Raw genomic sequence first — 21,217 nt, 5'->3', positions numbered from 1 at the left:
CTGGCAATTGTTCTTAAGAAATAGAGGTAAAATTTTATTCATACACAGTATTGAAAGAAATCGGGAACTCGTCTCTGATCCCGTTATTAAGAAATAAAAGACTAATACACATATCCCTATAGTTGGGTGTTTTCCTGGGTTACTCTTTCCAAATAAGTTAGACATTTGTATATGGAAGTAAAGATTTAGAACCATACCCTGCTTGGAACACTTGCCAGACATCCGGAACCAGGAGGTACAAGAATAATAAATACTAAAAACCTAATTAATTGTGAACACTTTCTACTTAATAATTTTATTTTAATCAAAATCCTTAATAGCTATAAAAGGTTACACCTTTACCTCCAAATAGCTAATCTTCTACATGCACTTATCATATATATATTAATATATGGGTAATACAGAAATTCATTTACGTGAAATACTTTGTTATATACACTACATTTTGTATTTGGTTTGAAATCCATCAACATTTTTTTCTTTAACCTAGCAGTTTTGTTGCAATACTTTCATGCTTTCCATAAAACATGATTTCCTTTTTTGACCTATACAAGTTTATACATTCTAAATGTTAGTGTGAATAGACCAATGTCTATTTTAGTTGATAACCTTAATAACCAATGTTTTCACAGGAAATATTGTGGGAGAGTACTAAATCATGAAAATTTGGTAGTATTTGTAATTGGAAAGAAAGAAGTATAGGTTACAGTTAAAAGCCTACTTTCTGGAGTCAGATTGACTTCTTGGAATCCTTATTCTGCTACTTTTTAGCTTGATGACTTTGCTTAACTTCTATAAAATGAGTTACTATTATAAAAAGATAAATCATGTGACTATATTAACACAGTACCTAGAACTCAGTAAATTATTCACTATCAACATATGTAATTGTTATTTTTGTTACCATCTCCCTTCAGTATATTTATGTAGGGAGGTGGTTTGACAAGGAAACTTTTGAACCAGAGATTACTAACGTAAGTGAATGCATTTAATATGATATAATGGTATGTTTTTAGAATGTAATGGTATAATTTTAGAATCATTTGTTCAACTGAACAAAACACAATTACCTATTTATTTCTCCTAAGGAATCTTTCCTATCTAAGTGGACTTTTTCTCACAATATTTTTTAATTTACAGTTTCTGAAAATTAGATGCTTCATAATAAAGCATACTGAATAACACTTACACCATAAAACACTGATTTTATCAGAACAATGAACTCTAACTTTTTTGACACCTGAAGCCTTCTTTCATCATATTTAAAGTCTTCACACTACACTATTTAATCCTAACTGTGTAGGTCTATTCTTCTAACTGGGTATTCCAGGAAATGAAATGCTGAGCTCACTAATATCCAGTTTGCTTAAAGTGAACCTTGTATCACAGAAGCTTTCCATAGGCAAATGTGACTGGGTTACAGTGAGTGTGCTGTTTCACATTTTCTCACTTATTTTGAGATTAAGGAACCACCCCGGAATCCAAGTAGTCTGGGCATTCTATTAAATAACAGTAATGATTACTTTCATTAGGGATGCTTTCCAACTCAGACTCTGTTGAACTTTATGAAAACACACTGTGTTTGAAGAGATTTAACCCAACACTATCAAATGTTTTTATAGGCTCTTAATGAGTGGACTGAATCTTCTAGGTTTGGATGAATGACACATTCATATATCGTGAGGGTCTAAAAAAATCCATTATTTGAAATAATCTAATAGGTCAGATACATTCAAAGAATTCCCACAGAAAATCATTCGTACGAAAAGTAAATACTTATTTTAGGATATTGCCCTGGTAAGTACAATTAATTACATTTTGACCTTTGCCATTTAAAAACAAATTTATAAGAAGAAAGATAAGCAGTTGCAAACATTGTTAGACAAATACAAATACAATGAGAGTAAATGTGTATTCACTTAACGTATTTGGATTTGACTCTAGTATCATTAATCTCTACTCCATTTCAGCTTTTCATTCCAGTGAATATATCTCTGATCCTATAATCACTCCAAATTCCCCTACCTCTGAAATAATAAATTCCAGCAAATTCTGTTTATCCACTGCAACTCTCGGTCCTCTTGACTCCATTGTTCTCAGTGTACTGGCTTTTCAGGTTTTCAAATTGTCCTAGTAACTCAATCCATTGATTGTCTTTCCCCGTTAGTTTTCCTTCTGAATTCATTTCCTTCCGGAACCAACTTGAATCCCAAGGTCTGCTGCTTCAACTGTGTTCTCCCCATTGCCCTGTCCATTTGTCCTTTGCCTCGCTCTGCCGAGTCTCCACTCATAATATCAAACTGCTGAATTTTGAAGGCTCAGAGACAGTTGTGTCAGTCATCTGTTATTGTGTAGTGAACTGCTCCAATACCTAGGAGCTTAAAATAATCACATTTTATTATATCTAATTGCCTGATCTCTAGCGAGTCAAGAATTTGAAGGGAGCCTGCCTGGACTAGTCCTCTGTTTATGTGGTATTATCTGGGTCACTTGGTGATATTTTGCAGGTGGCTCGTCTGGTCTGGAAGGTAGAAGATGGCCTCACATGTCTGGAACCTTGGTGGGGATGGCTGGAAGGCTGAACTTAACTCTGCCCTTTCCTTCTCAGTATAATCTGAGGGCCTCTTGAGGTGATTTCTATAGTAGGGTAGTTGGACTTATTTCATGGGTCAGGGCTCCGAATAAATATTTAAAGGTCTAGAAAGTAAAACTCCCAGTCTTCTGTGGCCTGGGCCTAGAAAATGATAGAGCATTACTTTTGATCTATTGGTCAAACACAGAATCCATAGAGTAGACATAGAACCCGGTCCTAATGGAAGGAATATTGAAGATCTTGTGGATATCTTTACTCCTTTCCATCATTCATTCATTCTTTCCTTCTTTTATGCATTCAGTAATGATCTGGCACTAGCTATAATGCTGGGTGTACAGAGGGTACAGAGGATGATGCAATGAGAGGGACTTTTAAGTCCCTTTATAATGGAACGTATATGAACTGATACGAACAAATGGTGTTGCTATGCAGGAAATAAATACAATTATTACTAACATTATTAATAATAGGAGAGATACTTAACTAATTGGTAGTCAAAGGTGGGCTTTCTAAAGAGGTAAAATATAAGCAATGAGAATCAGACAGCCATGGAAAAAGTGAAGGAAAGAACATCTGGGGAAGAAAGAATAAATTCCAGAATCCAGAAAGGGCTTCTCATGAAGAAATAGGAAGAAAACCTATGTTTCTGAAACACAATGATTAAGATAAGAATGGTTGAGAAATGGCCAGAGCCAGAACTTGCAGGACTTTGTAGGCCTGGTTAACAAGGAGGGGCAATTCGGGAGAATAACAAGAGGTGTTTTCTCTTTTAAGAGAATATGTGGCCAATATCCGAGATATAGGAGAAGGTCAAAAAAAGGAAGCGCATTGGCCCGTGAGAAAGCTATTGCAGGACTTTCGAAGCAGCCCGTGTGAGAGTTAATAACAGCAGTGGAGATTGAGAGAAATGTATAAACTTCTGATATATCTAGAAGGTAGAATTAATAGATAAGGGGTGCCTGGGTGGTACAGCAGTTAAGCGTCTGCCTTCGGCTCAGGGCGTGATCCCGGCGTTATGGGATCGAGCCCCACATCAGGCTCCTCCGCTATGAGCCTGCTTCTTCCTCTCCCACTCCCCCTGCTTGTGTTCCCTCTCTTGCTGGCTGTCTCTATCTCTGTCAAATAAATAAATAAAATCTTTAAAAAAAGGAATTAATAGATAAGTATCTTTCTAATCATAGACAATATTATTGAACAAATAGGTATCATTCCTGATCTCTACTATTTAGCCATCTCTTCATATGCCAAAAATCCTGAACACACATTATATAAACTCCACAGAAAATACTTTTGCTATAATCATTTATGATATTAAACTTCTCAAAATATTTTTTTTTCAGTCTAAAGTTATGTATTGCTATCATTTGGCACATTTTATTACTTCATGTTCTTTAAAGCATTCAAATCTTTCAATTTTTGTAACACAACTCTCTGGATCCACATATCTCTCTGCTTACTTATATTTATTGCCCTGTAGTAGCTTGTATTTTCCTCTAAGCCCACAAGTGATTATATTCAGGAGTAAATCCAAATTTGGCATTTTATTTGTCTTTGTTTATGCTCGCTCTGAGCTATCTCAACAAAACCACACCCTGCAGTCAGGCCTCCATTTTGAGCTTTAGATCCTTATTTCCACTTGGTTATCAGAGACATGTGTGTTATTCTGAGCATATATTAGACAAAATATTCCTCAACTTCCTTCCAATGCAAACAACCAAAAATACTAGAAAGTTTCTAAAAATATTATTAAAAGCATTAAAATGTTTATTTAAAAATATGATGTCAAATTTATAAGAAAACAGAACAATGAGGCTGATTTTGCCCTGAGGGCATTTGCTGACAAGGGCAAAGTTGTGCTTCAGTTTTCATGGCATTTCTGGCCAAGGGGTGCAAAACTCCAAACCCAGAGTATTTCCTGGGGGAAAATTCTACCCATAGAAGTTGGAACTCAGATGACTATATCCATGGATAAGAGTAAAGTAGAAGTAAACCTGGTCTACACATAATTACTTCTAAGAAACTTGCCTTCGAAGTGACCAGGGTAGGGGTGATGTGGGAGCACATACTTTACATTATAATCACAAAATGCCTCTTATCTGGATTTTTAACTCAAATTCATATGGCCTGGATGATTCAAATGAAACCTAAGCCATGAACTTAGATTAATGTGATCCTAGCATTGATGTCAGCAGTTGCCTGTAGACAAGAATCTCTCTAGAGGAAAAAAAAAAAACATAATCTTAGGCATTAAAGAATTCCCATAACTATTTTTAAGGAACAGTGAATGGCACATACTCAAAATTAACCAAGAATACACAGAAACAAGTTACCCTGAGAGAAGGCCAACAGAAAAAACATCCTTAAAACCATAATTGGAAATATCCGACAGTATAGAACAATTTTTTTTGTTTAAAGAAATGAGACAAACCTTACTACATTTGCCAGTAATGAGAAAGTATAAAAGTAATGGCATAACAGGTATACAAAAGAGCAACACAGAGCACTTATACATGAAAGCTGTATTCTTGTAATTAAAAACACAATGGGTGGTTTAGCAGATTAAGTAGAGCTGAAGAAAGAATTAATGCTCAGAAGAATTTATTCATAATGCAATGCAGGAAAAGCAAGAAATGGAAAACTTGGAAGAGAGTTTAAGAGACATGGAAGACAGAATACAAACGAAGCTCATGTGAAGATAGAAAAGAGCACAGGTATTAAGAACTCATGATCAGATTTTCCAGAAATTTCTTAGATGAAAGACATCAAACTTAAATCAACAGATTTTAAAAGCCCAGCAAATCACAAACTGTTAAGTACAAAGAAATCTCTACCAAAAAACATATTGAAGCTGTAGAACATCAAAGGTAAAAACATTTTGAAGTAGATGGAGGGGAAAAAAAACCACAGTGACCTGAAGTCTGAGACTTTGAACGTACTTCTCTACGGCAGTAGTAGCCATGTGAAGACAGTAGAACTATGACCTAACACACTGAATGAAAATAACGGGCAACCTCTAATCCTATGTACTAGGAAAACAACTTTTAAGAAAAAGATTAAGGGGCGCCTGGGTGGCACAGCGGTTAAGCGTCTGCCTTCGGCTCAGGGCGTGATCCTGGCGTTATGGGATCGAGCCCCACATCAGGCTCCTCCGCTATGAGCCTGCTTCTTCCTCTCCCTCTCCCCTGCTTGTGTTCCCTCTCTCGCTGGCTGTCTCTATCTCTCAAATAAATAAATAAAATCTTAAAAAAAAAAAGAAAGAAAGAAAGAAAAAGATTAAAATATGTATTTTCAGAAAATCAAGATCAGAAAGGTCACTAAATTTCATTCTCAATGATGAACTTTAGATAAAATTTGGAAAGTGATCACAGATTTGTAAGGTCTGTAGTGGAAGAAGGAATTAAAGGCAAATGAGTCAGCATATATCTGGACATTTCTAAAAAATAGTGCAGGCATATAATTATATTAATGTCCAACAGGTTTTAAGAAAAGAATAGAGAATTAAAATTAGTAGCAGGAAAGAAGTTGGAATAATCATGTAGTCCATAAATCCGACAGAAGACAAAGTTTAAAAAGATCCCAAAACAAAATAGAAAGTACAAAATAGGAAGGTGCGTTTGTATTCCAATATATCAGTAATTAGAGGAAATGTAAATAAAATGTTAAGTGCTCTGGGTAAAATAAAAAAAAAAAAATCCAGACTTTCTTGAAAAAATAGAATATAACCACATGCTATTTAAAAGAGATGCTTATAAAATATAAGGATAATGGAACTTTAAAGGATGGAAAAGACATACCATGCAACTACTAACTAAATGAATGTCAGAGTAACTATATTAATTGAAACGAAATAGAGTTTTAAATAAGAAAACTTTAATAGAGATAAAGGAGGTTATTGCAAAATGATGAAAACTTCAATTTACCGATAAAATAGAGCAATTTCAAATTTGTATGTACTTAGTAGCATAACCTCAAAATATGTAAAGCAAAAAGGAGACAGAACTATAATAATTGTTTTTTAAACTACTACCCTTTTGGAAGAGTTTAACCACTCTTCTAAATTAATCCAAGTAGAATAAGTAGGGTGAAAACAACTATGGAGATGAATTTGGACAGCTCATTTGTCAGACTTGACCCAACACCACAGCACATCCCTAAACTGCAGACTATTTCTTCTTTGCAAGCATACGTAGAACAAAAATCAATTCTATATTGGACTATAAACTAGATTTCAAAAAATTTCAGAAGATTGAAAGCATATGAACTATTTTCTCTGACCATGATTCAATTAAGCAAAAAATCAGAACAAAAAAATCAGAACAAAAGAGATAATAAAAAATAGCCTATATTTGGTTGCCTACTAGGTATCCCTACTGTATGACTAGCAGGTGCACAAGTTCACCACGTCCACTGTACCCTAAACTATCCCTCCTTATTTCCCCATCTTTGTCACTGACACCATTATTCACCTCATTATCTAAAAATCATTTGTGGTTTCACCGACATTGCCTTAGTTCAGCCTTTCAGCAATCATGTTCTCATTTTCTCTGTAACCAGATTCTTCCCTTTGAGGTCTATGCTCCTCCTATCTGCCACAATATTATTTCCAAAAGATCAGCTTAGTAAATGAAGCCTTCATTTAAAACAAAACAAAACAAAACAAAAAAATTTAGATGGACCTAGAGGGTATTATGCTAAGTGAAATAAGTCAAACAAAAATGAACACCATATGATTTCATTTACATGTGGAATCTGACAAATGAAACAAACAGAACAGAAACAGACTTCTCATAGATGCAGAAAACAATCTGGTAGTTGACAGACGAAGGGGTAAGGGATGGATGAAATAAATGAAGGAGACAATAGAAAAAAAAAAATAATGATCCTCAATACCAAAGAATAAACCCCAAATTCCATAACATGACATTCAAGAATCCTTGAATAGAGTCCCTGTCTTTCTTTCCATCTGTTTTCTCCAGAGCTCTCATGCACCTTTTGTGCACCAGTTATGCTAACTCATTCATACTTTTCTGAACGCCCCTCCTCTCTACCTTCTCTTTACCTCTGCCCGTATAAATCTCTTTACCTAGGATATCCTCTCTTATTGCTTACCCACCTGACCATTTCCTACATATCCTGGAAGACAAAGCTCAGGTATCACATTCCTTGAGATGCCTTGCCTGGTCAACCCTCATCGTATTATTCACTTACTTACTTTCCACCTGAGAATTGTTTGTGTCCTTCAGTTTTGTGAGTCAGCTATTTTCCTATTGTGTTAGAATGTAAATCACATGCAGACAAGAATTTTTTTCTCATTCGTTTTTTAAAAATTCTTAACACCTATATAGGAAGAACTCAAAAATTGAGTTTATGAATAAAATTAGAGTAAGTAAGATAGTTTAAACGTATTTGTTGAATGAAGCAAGAAGGGTCAGTCAACAGATTGGCAATGAGAAGGGACAGCAATAGTATAAAAGGTAGATGGAATAACACGTAAAGAATACTGGAAGGCACATTTGGTGTGGCATTTCTAAAACCTTTTAGCATCTTGATGGACGAGATGCCAAGGAGAGTTGGACGGTTTTCATACTCCACAACTCAAGAGTGTCATACGCATCAAGTCAAGGATGCAGTAGTGCTGTGCGGTGCAATCCTGGGTGGTCGTGGGATTTATTTAATTAAATGAATCCCATCATTCGTGCCTAGGAAGTAATTGTTATTTAATATAACTACTAGGAGTCATTAAGAAAAGGATTATATTTTGCATATTCTACATGAGAGATGTAACACTTTTTAGAAATCTTTCCATCAAAAACAAAAAGGTTAGGTACCTGATGTAGTAAATTTTAATAATATGGAAAAAATCACAATTAAAACAGGTAAGTGAGTCATTGCAGTGAGTTAGAAACCATGTCCACCTGTGGTATAATTTGCAAAGTTTGCTTAAGGTTTACACATGAATATTATGACTTCCAGTCAAATAAGTTCAAACCAAAAAATTTAGAACATAAATTATACGCTTGGGTTACCTATTTTATTAAATAACGGATACTCAGAAGCCAAACTGGGAATAATTAGAATTCACGGACTTGACCCAATGGCTTTATCGGTTTCAAAGCTTTCTGCTAGTTTAGAGATCCTGAATTTCCCACCTTGAATATCATTTGATTGCTGACAGTATAAACCAAACATAGTCATGAGCTTTTGTTCTGGGAAGTAGCTAGAAAGAAAAAATGAACTCTGCTACTTTTACCTGCAAATGCTTTTATAAAGCAATGAATCTCATTCTCTGCCCACAGTCAGTAAATGATGTTTCCCATTTCCCCTTGCAAGCTGAAATTCCTGGTTTGTTCTCCACCCACCTCTGACTCCTTCCCTGTTGCTAGATGTGTTCTTAAAAATAGCTTCTCACAATAAGAATAGCCCTTGGCTTATTGCAAACCATTATGTTTCATCTGTTTTACCATGTCTTCTACAGATCCTCCTGCGGTGGAACCGGCATTCCTGGAAATCCGGCAAGGACAAGACCGAAGTGTTACTATGAGCTGCAGGGTCCTGAGAGCCTACCCAATACGGGTGCTGACCTATGAGTGGCGCTTGGGCAATAAATTATTACGGACGGGTCAGTTTGACTCTCAAGAGTACACAGAATACCCGGTGAAGAGTCTTTCCAATGAAAACTATGGGGTTTATAATTGTAGCATCATAAATGAAGCTGGAGCTGGGAGATGCAGCTTTCTTGTTACAGGTAAGAGTCTAAGTATTTCACCTTTTATATACTTTTGATGGAGGAATATTCGGCTAAGTCAATAGAAGAAAGCATTGCAAATCCATGGAACATGAGTAGCTTCTCTGCCATAGTTAGAGCTACTCATTTCTTTTCAAGGTAAATTTATTTTAGCAGTAGCCGTTTATGTGCCTATAAAATTAGAAGTTTATGTGAATTCAAGATTTGGTGAAGAGGTTGGTTATTTTGAGCATTTAAGTAATAAAGTAACAAATCTTAACTAGCTTTTTTTAGATCAAATTGCAAATATTAATACATATTTTCTTCTGCAACTCTAAAATTGCTTGTTAACCAACACCTGCTTTGGTTTTCTTAATAGTAGAAACTGTGTTTTTTCTTCTTCCTATATGATATGATAAGGAAGAGAAAATACATTTGTAGCACTGTGCTGTAAAAAAAAAAAAAAAAAAAACAGAAACCTCCATGTGTCAGTGGACCCATGAAGTTCAAATCTCTGTTGTTGAGGGATCAATTGTATAAAGAAATCAATGATTCCATAGAATCAGAGGTCTAGAAGAAACTTCGAAAAGGCATTTATTTCTTCTATTAAAACACATCACAGTTAGTAATCCTTATGAATTTCCCACAATTCAAAACCTTTTGAAGCTATACTGAAGAGAACTAAGGAATAGGATATATACAAGAAGACATATATTTTTATGCATATATTCTTTATCCACAAAACAGGGAAAAAAATTGTCTTTGAAGACAATTCTATTTACTTCCTGACAGCCAAATTAAGAAAATCTTAATTTTTATTAATATATATTTTTATTAATATAACTATTTTACCAAATTCAAGATCACTCTTCCACTAGTCACGAATATTATATAGTCACCCAAAAGTGAACTTAATCTCACTATGCATCAAAATGTATAGAATTGAACTAAAAAGCAATGGCAGCCCTCACATTTATATTTACTTTAGCTCCCAGGAAAGCTAAAAAATTCACACCTCCTTTTTCCAGTTATATCATGTGTGTGTGATGTGTGTGGGAGTATGGAGGTAGGTGAGTGGGGTTGTTTACTGAGAAGTCAGGGTGTGAGAATATTTTCCTATAAAGCAAAAGAAGAAAGGTAAGCAAAGATATTTTGGGAACAGTGAATAGCCTACCTTGTAGCGCACTGTCCTTGTTAGAAAATATTAACTATAATACCACAAAATACAGTGTATTTTCATTTCTTTTATTTACTAATATTGCCATGGTAAAGATAAGCATAGTTTTGTTTGTTTTATGGTTTAAGTAAGCTTTGCGAACAATGGTAGGAACCCAAACACCATTTATGTTTTTCTCTGGAGAATTTTTACAAGTTCCAGAAAATATATATACACAGTTACATAAAATTTAGACTTATAAACCATTTAAGAATTTGATCAATGGAGAGAATTTTAGATTATTTTAAATGAAACATAACAGGTAACAGTGGATATATACTCTGTAAGAATCTTTATTGCATAACTACAAAATATAATTGAACATAAAACAACCTATATGTATTGTCTCACCAATGAAAGCTTTGCAATCTGGAAAATACTTAACAATTATTTACTGTGTAACTACTATTGCCGGGTACTAGGGTAGACACAGGAAATAGAACAATAAATACTGTCTCCCAGAAATCTTTCACCATCATGTCAGTTTCTAAGTCTTATCCATTTTATATTCGGTATTTTGAATCATTGTATTTTTATCCCTATTGCACTGTAAAGCCTTACGTTCTCTTATCTGGGATATTACAGTAGCCTTTTATCTGACATCTGAACATTCAGCCTCTTTCCCTTTCAGTCCATTTTCCATACTGTGGGACTTTATTTTCCTGGAAAATGTGTCTTACTCTTAGTGGAAAATGTTGATGACCTTCATGGCCGATATGTGATATATAAATCCATTGTCATGAATTTTCAAACCACTCATTAATATCCCAAATAGAATATAGAGAATCATCTCTCCTCGATCCTACCAATTACACCAAACTGTAGTCGAATTAGATCATGCTGCTTGCCACTAAATCATCACACATTTTCAAAACTCTCTGCCTTTGTTCACATATGACTTTATTCTTAAATACTAGCCCTTTGTGTATTCCTCTCCTAGATTATCGTGACCCTTGTGTATGCCTTTACTAGGGTCATTTTGGCCCTTGCTCCTCAGCCAGCTAGAGATGTATAGGTTATAATACTATATTATTTTATAATTCACAAATTAATTATGTATAGTATTATTTTTCAAGTATCTGAAAGTATCAGGAAAATGCCAAGTAACCGTGATTTGAACAAGATAGAAAATTATTACACTCAGGTTAAACCTTAAAATATCATTTCGGAAACTAACATAATGGCTCTTCCACAAAGTCTTCAGGGATTCAGGTTTCTTCCATGTTACTGCTAAATTGTCATCAATAGATGGCACATGTTATAGCCCTAATGGCTACTGAAGTCCCAGCTATTACTTCTACATTTCAGTGAATCACCTCTTTTTAAGAAAATTTCCTTAAAAAGTAATAATTTTAGATACCCTTCCTGCTTGCATCTCATTGGAGACAACTTAATCCTATCGGTGTATCTTCAATAAAGGCTATGGGGTATAGATTTTATTCCAAGATTGTATCACACTTGCTCATAGATATTTTAAATTGCCTTAATTGAAAATATTGCAATGAAATTAAATGGAGATTTTCAAGGAAAATCTTGGTTTTATCCCTGTAATACTTAACACCATTACTGACAGGCAACTTTTCAGGAATCATGGCCATTGGGGTCTTAGAATAATTTGAAAAGACAAGAATATGTTTAATCAAAGACTTCATAAGATATTTATTGATGATTAATGAAATTGAGGGTACTATTTATTGCTGCCTAACCCATTACTACAAACTGAGCATCCTGAAACAGCACGTATTGATAATCTCACAACTGTGTGTCAAGAGTCCAGGCATGGGGGCGCCTGGGTGGCACAGCGGTTAAGCGTCTGCCTTCGGCTCAGGGCATGATCCCGGCATTATGGGATCGAGCCCCACATCAGGCTCCTCCGCTATGAGCCTGCTTCTTCCTCTCCCACTCCCCCTGCTTGTGTTCCCTCTCTCGCTGGCTGTCTCTATCTCTGTCGAATAAAATAAAATCTTTAAAAAAAAAAAAAAGAGTCCAGGCATGGCTTAGCTAGATCCTCTGTTCTGGGTTTCACAAGGCTGCAATCAAAGTGTTGGCTGGAATGTTCTTATCTGGAGGTTCACCTTTAGATAGGAAGTTGAGTCATGTCCAAACTTATTAAGGTTATTGAAAGAATTAATTTCCTTATGGTTGTATGGTAGAGGGCTCAAGTGTTTTACTCATGGTTGTCTGAGGCCACTTTCATGTCCTAGAAGATGCCTGCCTGTCCTGGAGACCACCTGTAATTCTTTGTCAGGTGGACTTCCCAACATGGATGTCTAGTTCATCAGGCCAGCAAGAAGAATCTGTAGCTCTGGTCAGCTAGGATGGGATCTTTTATATTATAACATAATTACTGAAGTGACATCCCATCTGTTCCTTCCCACTTTCAGTAGGAAAGAATTACATACAAAGACACGAACACCAGAGGTAAGAATCCCTGGAAGTCAGTTGAGGGTCTCTCTGCCACAAATACCAGCATTTTCTGCCACAAGGAGTATTTTTTTCTTTAAATGCAGCCTACATATAAAGGTAACTAACTGCTTTATCAATGGCAATATTTAAAGAAATCCTTCAATTTAATCTCTTTCAATAAACACGGCAAATAGGGTTTTACCAAGCAAAAATTTGCCTGTGCTTGTTACTTTCACCTCTAGTTTGGAAATATTTGTGCTACGATTGTGCACAGTTTTCCTTTTGATATATTACAATATTCAGATTTATATATTAGAGCTACTCTTTTCTCCATGTTCAGCAACAGCAGATCAGACACAGAACTAAAATCAGATTCTAGAGAACAAATAAGGCAAAGATGAGACAGTTTTATGAACGGGAGTACATGTTATCACTCAGCAAATGCAAAGAAATTCAGGTTGACTGGGAGCTGTAATGTTGCCCAAGACAGGAGAGAATATTGTTGGAGTACTTAGCGTTACTTAGTTTTTCGGAATGTAGAGGAAGAAATAACAACCAAATCAGATTTGACTCCAAATCAAAATATCAAAATATTTTATTCTTGTTTTCTAATGTCAGGTTGAATTATATACTGACCAGATAGAAAATACATTTTATCCCCTGGCAATGCATATGTTTGTACTATTCATCCAGATACTTAATTTCTTATAAATATTTAAAAATGAGCAACGTAAGATTATGGATAAATCATTAACAACTATCAGAAGCAACAGCAAATGAAGTTAGAGAAATAGCTAGTACAATTTCCGGTGATAACTTGGGGCACCTGGGTGGCTCAGTCAGTTAAGTGTCAGACTCTTGGTTTTGGCTCAGGTCATGATCTCAGGGTCATGAGATCAAGCCCTGCCTCTGGCTCCTTGGTGCTAGTCTGCTTGAGATTTCTCTCCTCCTCTTTCCCCTGCAGCCACTCCCCCTGCCCCCATGTGTGCTCACTCTCTGTCACGTGTGCATGCTCTCTCTCTCTCTCTCTCAAGTAAGGAAATAAATAAATAAATCTTTTTTAAAAAATTCCTGTAATAATTCTAAAAGGCAAGAAACTTGCATGTAAAATCAAATATTTTTCAGGGCAGAATTTTATTAAATTTATTAGAATTTCATTTATCATAATAGATAAACTAGTAGATCCCAATGTTTCAGCCAGATTATAAGTTATAGTTATTTTTTAAAGAGCAGAATAATGCATCATATATTCTAACAACTCTTAATGTGTAGCATTCTATAGTGTGTAAATTGATTCCACTTATTTCTTTTTCATCTCAAACAATCCTGCGAATCATGTGAAAGAGGTGTTATCACCCTCCTTTGACAGATTCGGCTGACAAAGGCTCAGGAAGCCAAAAAGGAAATGTGTGTCTTCTGATTGTAAATTCAAGCTCTTTTTGACACACCTCAGTGACTCCTCTATCAGTGGTGCCAAGGGAATTTTTTAATAATTAAGCTAGATAAAATGTAGATGAGTCAATGCTGAATCTGAAAAAGTAGAAGCAAAAATATGAATACTAATTAAGGAAGTCAGTGCTATACCAATAAGCAAAAATTGTACCCAAATATTTACTTTAGTCTAGGATCTAATTTACATAATATTTTAGACTAATTTTATATTTTCCTCTAGTAAACATTTCATGAATAGTCTATATTTCACATTATACTTAAGGAAAAACTTCAATTAAAATTTTTATGTATTTAGTTTGGTATAGAAGTTTGACGCTTCCTTAAATTCTCTCATTACTCATTCTCTTCATTACAAAATCGTGTAATTCCTCCAATGAAAGATGCAAAGCAGTCTTCAAAAGCCTACTGTTGGACCCAAAAATAAAACATTGCAACATAAAAGAGCAATTTAAGGTAGATTTCAAAATTATTATGAAAGAAAGAAAACAAAATCATCCATCTCACAATAGATAGGAGTAATATAAACAGTACTATTTTAAATACCACAAAACAGCATCTTCAGAGAAAGCAGGGATGATATAAGAAATAGAAGGAAGAAAACTAGCAGTGAAGAGAAACCATTTGGTGATAATGGTTATAAAAATGTAATAGTAAAATAAGTAAGTAAATAACTAGCTTAAATATATAGAACAGACCCAGCCAAAGAATGAGTAGGTTAGCTGGAATATCTGGTTCAGAAACCTTCCCAAAAAGCAGCAATAGAGAATACAAATATAATGTGAAATTTTAAGAGATGGGAGAACAGAAGCAAAAGTATAAATAGAAGTCCTCCCGCCAGCACTTGGAGGAGGTCCTGGCACAGCATACACTACTGAGCACTTGAATGAGTGAATGAGGGTGTGAGCGAATGAAGCCATAGGAAGAGAAGAAAACAATTTAAAGTTTAAATTTCATATGTGAGTTTTCATCCAGGTTAAATTAAACACACTACTTAAATTATAGTTTAAAGTTTGGGGCCACTTTTTGACTCTGCTTATATGTTATAGAATATTTGTCAGTTTTTTTCTTTATACTAATTTTTTTTTCATTTCTAATTTAAGTGGTCTCATATACTTAACCATATATGAACTAGGTCTTTAAAATACACACGATATAACCCATGGCTTTAAAAATTCCTACTTTTTTAAATTGAAGGATACTTAGTATGCAGTGTTATGTTAGTTTCAGGTGTACAATTAAAAATTGAACAGTTCTGTACATTTCTCATTGCTCATCATGGTAAGTGCACTCTTAACTATTTCACTCATCCCCCTGCCCACCTCTTCCATGGCAACCACCAGTTTGTTCTGTGTATTTAAGAGTCTGGTTTTTTTGTTTGTCCCTTTTTTTATTTGCTTTGTTTCTTAAATTCTACATGTGAGTGAAATCATATGGTATTTGTCTTTCCTGACTGACTTATTTCACTTAGCACTATGCCCTCTAGGTCCATCCATGTTGTTGCAAAGGTGACAGTTTATTCGGTTTTATAGCTGAATGATATTGCATCATGTGTGTGAGATATATATATATATATTTATCTATCTCTATATCTATCTCTCTCTATATATATATATATCTCCCCCACATCTTCTTTTAAAAGCCATTGAACATTGTGATTTAGCTTTGCTAAACTCTTGAAAGTTACCTGGTAAAAATGAGGAGGACCAGCCTTTTTACTATTTACTATGGGACCAGCCTGTATACTATACACAGCCATACAGTCAATTAGACAAACTCTATGAGGTGACAGTTTTTAGGAATGGGACAGAGATAGCATACGACTGCAATTCCTGCAAGATGGGAAACTCATGAGGTGAGACCATCATCAGTCTAGCTCTCTGTCTAGGGACATATACCATATATGAGCATTCTGAGCTGGAGTCCAAACAGAGTACGGATCTCTGGCAGACCTGAGGAAATATATAGCAAAGTTTGGGGCAGCACAAGGGACTATCTACAGGGCAGAGCACGGGAGCAGATAGGGCTACGAAGAAGAAGGGTAATGAGAGTTTGTGTGGATTCCATAGTAGTCTTTACTTGAGGCTTGGGCTACACAGACAAGGTGGAATTATATGAGGCTTAGCATTTTCTGCTATTTGGGGTTCAGAGTAGAAGAGTGGTAGTAGAATTCAAGCAGTGCTGGAGGAAGCTAGGATTTCAGCAAAAAAAAATATATATATACCTCCTTAAAATTCCAGACATCCTCATGAGATAGTAGAATGATTAAGCCTTAGGAAATAAGGGTCATGCTAGAGAGGAAGGGCCTAGTCTAGATACTCCCTGACAAAGGCTAACACCAAGCCCTGACAAGAATCATGGGCAGGCAGAATTTAGAAGTCGACTCCTACCAAGTTAGGAGACCTTGGGAAACACCCTATGTTCTCCACTGATCTCACCCCAATAAAATGTGAAAAGCTAGCATGCAAAAGTATCAGGTGGTCAGCAGGTAACTGAATTACCCAGTAGAATAAACACAGTACTCTTCAGAGGAAGAGAGCATAGTCCAGTTATCTGTAATATTTAATGTTATATAATATGCAGTATTATACTTATTACTAATGTAGTAATAACAATTATAATTTATTACTATAATGCTCAATAAAAAAATAAAAATTATTGACATGTACAGAAAATAGGAAAATGTTACTCTTAGTTAAGAATAACAATGGTCTATTAAAAAGGAGCCCTGAGATAGCCCAAATGTTGGGTACAGCAAAAACTAGCTATTATTAGTAATTTCAAAGTATTCAAGGAAAACATATTCTAAGATTTAAAGATAAAGGCAGTATTTATGAGCAATTGATAAGAAATTTCAGCAGAGGGGGGAAAAAAAACTCTTAAAAAGAACCGAATGCAAATTCTGCAACTAAAACTCTACAATAACTGAAACAAAAAATTACCTGGATGGGCTTAACAGCACACTGGAAAAGTCAGAAGGATCAGTGAAATTGAAGACAAATTGAAAGAGCTGATACAATCTGATAGAAAAAGAAACGAAGACTAAAGGAAAGAAACTTAAGAACCTGGGGGATGATATACAATGGTCTAAAATGGATATGATTGAAGTTCTAAAAGAAGAGAATGAGAACGGGATGAAAAAAAATTCTTCAAACCCACAGATCCAAGCATATCATGGTACAGAAAGCAAGAAAAACAAAGAGAAAACCACACCTAGGTATACCCTCATCCAATTGTGGAAAACCAGACAGAGAAAATTTTCAAAGCAGCCAGAATAAAAAAATGATATTCTGATGACATGCATGGCAGTTGGCTTCTCATTAGAAACACCGTGGCCTGGAAGACAATGGAACAACATCTCTAAATCATCAAAATTCTTTAAAATACTGTCGATTTATAATTATATATCCGGTGAAAACATACTTTTAAAAATAGCATCAACTATATTTTTCTGAACAATGAAAGCTCGAGAATTACTAGTAAGAAAAAGTGTACCACAAAATATGCCAAAAGATACTCTTCCTACTAAAAGGAAAGGTTATCAGTGGAAACCAGAATCTATAAAAAGAAAGAGTCTTTCCTCCTATGTTTCCTCTAGGAATTTTATGGTTTCAGACCTTACGTTTAAATCTTTAGTCCATTTTGAGTTCATTTTTATGTATGGTAAAAGGGGTTCAGTTTCATTCTTTGGAATGTGGATATCCAGTTTTCTCAACACCATTTATTAAAGAGACTGTCCTCTTCTCATAATGTATTCTTCTCACCCTTGAAAAGATGAGTTGACCATATATGAGTGAGTTCACTTCTGGGCTCTTAACACATACACTCTCACACACACACACACACACACACACACACACACACACACACTCACGCAAACACCCTCACACAAAGAAACTTTTGAAAGTGATGAGTGTTTATTACCTGGATTGTGGTGATGGTAACACAAGGTATACATATGTCCAAAATTACCCAACTGTATATATTAATTAGGTGCAGTTCTTTGTATACCAATTGTATCCCAATAATCTGGGGAAAAATGAAATGAAGAGAATCAGATCCAGTAAATAAGTAGGTAAAGACAATAGACTATGTTTCTTTTTTTCTTCTAATTTCCATCATAAACAGCTATATTAACAGTGGTCAGTAAACTACAGCTTGTAGACCAGCCAACTGTTTTTGTAAATAAAGATTAATTGGAACATAGCCTTCCCGACTTGCTTATGTATTGTCTATGGCTACTTTTCATGCTACAACAGGAGATGTGAGTGAGTGGTTGTAACAACAATCCTATAGCTCATAAGCCTAACGTATCTGCCCTCTAGCCCTTTAAGGAAAAGTCTGTCAATCCTTGATTTGAAGCAAAAATAATCACATTATTAAGTTAAGGTTTATAACATATTTAGAACTAAAATATCACAACAATAGCATAAGTGATGGGATTAATTTGAATGATATGGTTATAAGTTTATACCATTTATGAAGTGAGAAGTGAATAGAGATCTCAGAGAATAATGAAGTGTGACATGTGATATATAAAGTGAAGTAATATCAGCAAGTAAAGGTGCACAGTTTTAGCCGTACAGAAACTTCTAATTTTTTTAAAGTAGTACATCAAAGAAATTAAAATGTACTTTTTACTCAAAATATCATAGGAAAAGAGCAATATGTGAACAATAAAAGCATTGAAGGGACAAAGAAAATAAGAGTAGGATAGTGGGCTTTAACCTAATTCTACCAATAATTACATTAAATGTAAATGAATTTAACTCTCCAGTTAGTTATCAGAAATCATGGGACCAGATTTAAAAAACAAAAATAGCAAGTTCTTTACAAGATGCACCCTGCTGTCTACAAGAAACACAGGTTACATACAAAGACACAAAGAGGCAGAAAGGGAAAGAATGGGGGAACACAACATGCCAACAGCAGACAGGAAAGCTGGCATGGTTGTATTATTACCAGACAAAGTAGATGGAAAGACATAGAAAAGTTGTGAGTTAAAGAGGGACATTTAGGGGCGCCTGGGTGGCGCAGTCGTTAACCGTCTGCCTTCGGCTCAGGGCGTGATCCCAGCGTTCTGGGATCGAGCCCCACATCAGGCTCCTCTGCTAGGAGCCTGCTTCTTCCTCTCCCACTCCCCCTGCTTGTGTTCCCTCTCTTGCTGGCTGTCTCTCTCTGTCAAATAAATAAATCTTAAATAAATAAATAAATAAATAAATAAATAAATAAATAAATAGGGACATTTAAAAATAATAAAGGAGGGGGGCGCCTGGGTGGCACAGCGGTTAAGCGTCTGCCTTCGGCTCAGGGCGTGGTCCCGGCGTTGTGGGATCGAGCCCCACATCAGGCTCCTCCGCTATGAGCCTGCTTCTTCCTCTCTCACTCCCCCTGCTTGTGTTCCCTCTCTCGCTGGCTGTCTCTATCTCTGTCAAATAAATAAATAAAATCTTTAAAAAAAAAAAATAATAATAATAATAAAGGAGGAATTTACAGAAAGACGTAACGGTTCTAAATATGTGTATGTCTGTAATAATAGAGCTGCAAAATTTATAAATACAGAAGTGCCAGGAGAAATAGACTATTCCATAATTATAGCTGAAGATTTTAACATCTATCTATGAATGATTGATAGAATATGTACCCAGAAAATCACTGATATTTTAGAAGATCTGAGCTATATTATCAAGCAAATTAAACTAATTGACATTTATAGATCATTATACCCAAAGTGGTAAACTATACATTATTTCATGTGCACAGAGAATGCTCACTAAGCTGTATAATATGCTGACCAAACATTTTCCTTCTAAGATTAGGAGTAAAACAAAAATATTCACTCTTAGGGCGCCTGGGTGGCTCAGTCGGTTAAGCATCCATCTTCAGCTCAGGTCATGATCCCACGGTCCTGGGATTGAGCCCCACGTTGGGCTCCCTGATCAGTGGGGAGTCTGCTTCTCCCTCTCCCTCTGCCCCTACCTGCCCCTGTGCTTGCTCTCTCTCTCTCTCTCTCAAATAAGTAAATAAAATCTTAAAAAAAAAAAATTCTTATCCTCCACAAATACTATACATTCAAGTCCCTACCACTGCATTAACACAAGAAAAGTAAATAAAATGCATAAAAACCAGAAAGGAAGAAGTAAAAATAATTCTACTCTCAAATCATATGGTTATTTTTGTGGACAATCCTACTTGAATTAATAAGAAAATTTAGCAATAGCATAGGATACAAAATCAATCACATTTCTGTATAAAAATACAATATGTAAAGTCACTCATTTCTGTATAAATAAGCTATAAAATTTTGAAATTGAAATGTAGAAAACACCATTTCTGATGGCATCAAAATATGAATAAATTTAATAAAATACGAACAAGATATGCGCTTGAAAAAAAATGCTCAGGGAACTGAAACAAAACCTAAGTAAATGGAGAAATAGACCACATTCATGGATTGGAAGAATCAATATCATTTTGGTGCTTATTCTCTCCAAATCGATCTATAAATTCAATGTATTCCCAACAAAATTCCCAGCATTTTCTTCTTTCTTCCTTTCTTCCTTCCTTCCTTTCTTTCTTTCTTTCTTTCTTTCTTTCTTTCTTTCTTTCTTTCTTTCTTTCTTTTGATTGAAATTGACAAATCTTACTCGAGTTTTTATTTGGAAAACTGAGGTCCAACAATAGTTAGATCTCTGTTGGGGAAAAAGAATAAAGTTGGAGGTCTCATACTACCTGATTTCAAGGCTTACTGCAAAACCACAGTAATCAAGATAGTGTGTTTTTTGTATAAACAGAAGGAAGAATCAATCAGACAAGATAGAGAAGGAAG

At 35.2% G+C, this 21,217-nt stretch overlaps 1 protein-coding gene across 1 annotated transcript in view; it reads left to right on the top strand.

The window, feature by feature from the left end:
* MDGA2 (MAM domain containing glycosylphosphatidylinositol anchor 2) overlaps nt 1-21,217 on the top strand; it is a 778,105-nt gene that overhangs the window by 654,587 nt on the left and 102,301 nt on the right. Inside the window, exon 9 of the mRNA XM_045799284.2 lies at nt 9,069-9,338. Coding sequence (XP_045655240.1) covers nt 9,069-9,338 — 270 coding nt within the window. The remainder of the gene's footprint in view (nt 1-9,068; nt 9,339-21,217) is intronic.

This window comes from Ursus americanus, chromosome 35 (assembly GCF_024610735.1).
Source record: "Ursus americanus isolate L20-20 chromosome 35, mUrsAme1.1.p, whole genome shotgun sequence".
NCBI classification, from domain to species: domain Eukaryota; kingdom Metazoa; phylum Chordata; class Mammalia; order Carnivora; family Ursidae; genus Ursus; species Ursus americanus.
The sequence above is the reverse complement of the archived record's forward strand: the minus strand, read 5'-3'. Positions and strand labels throughout refer to the sequence as shown.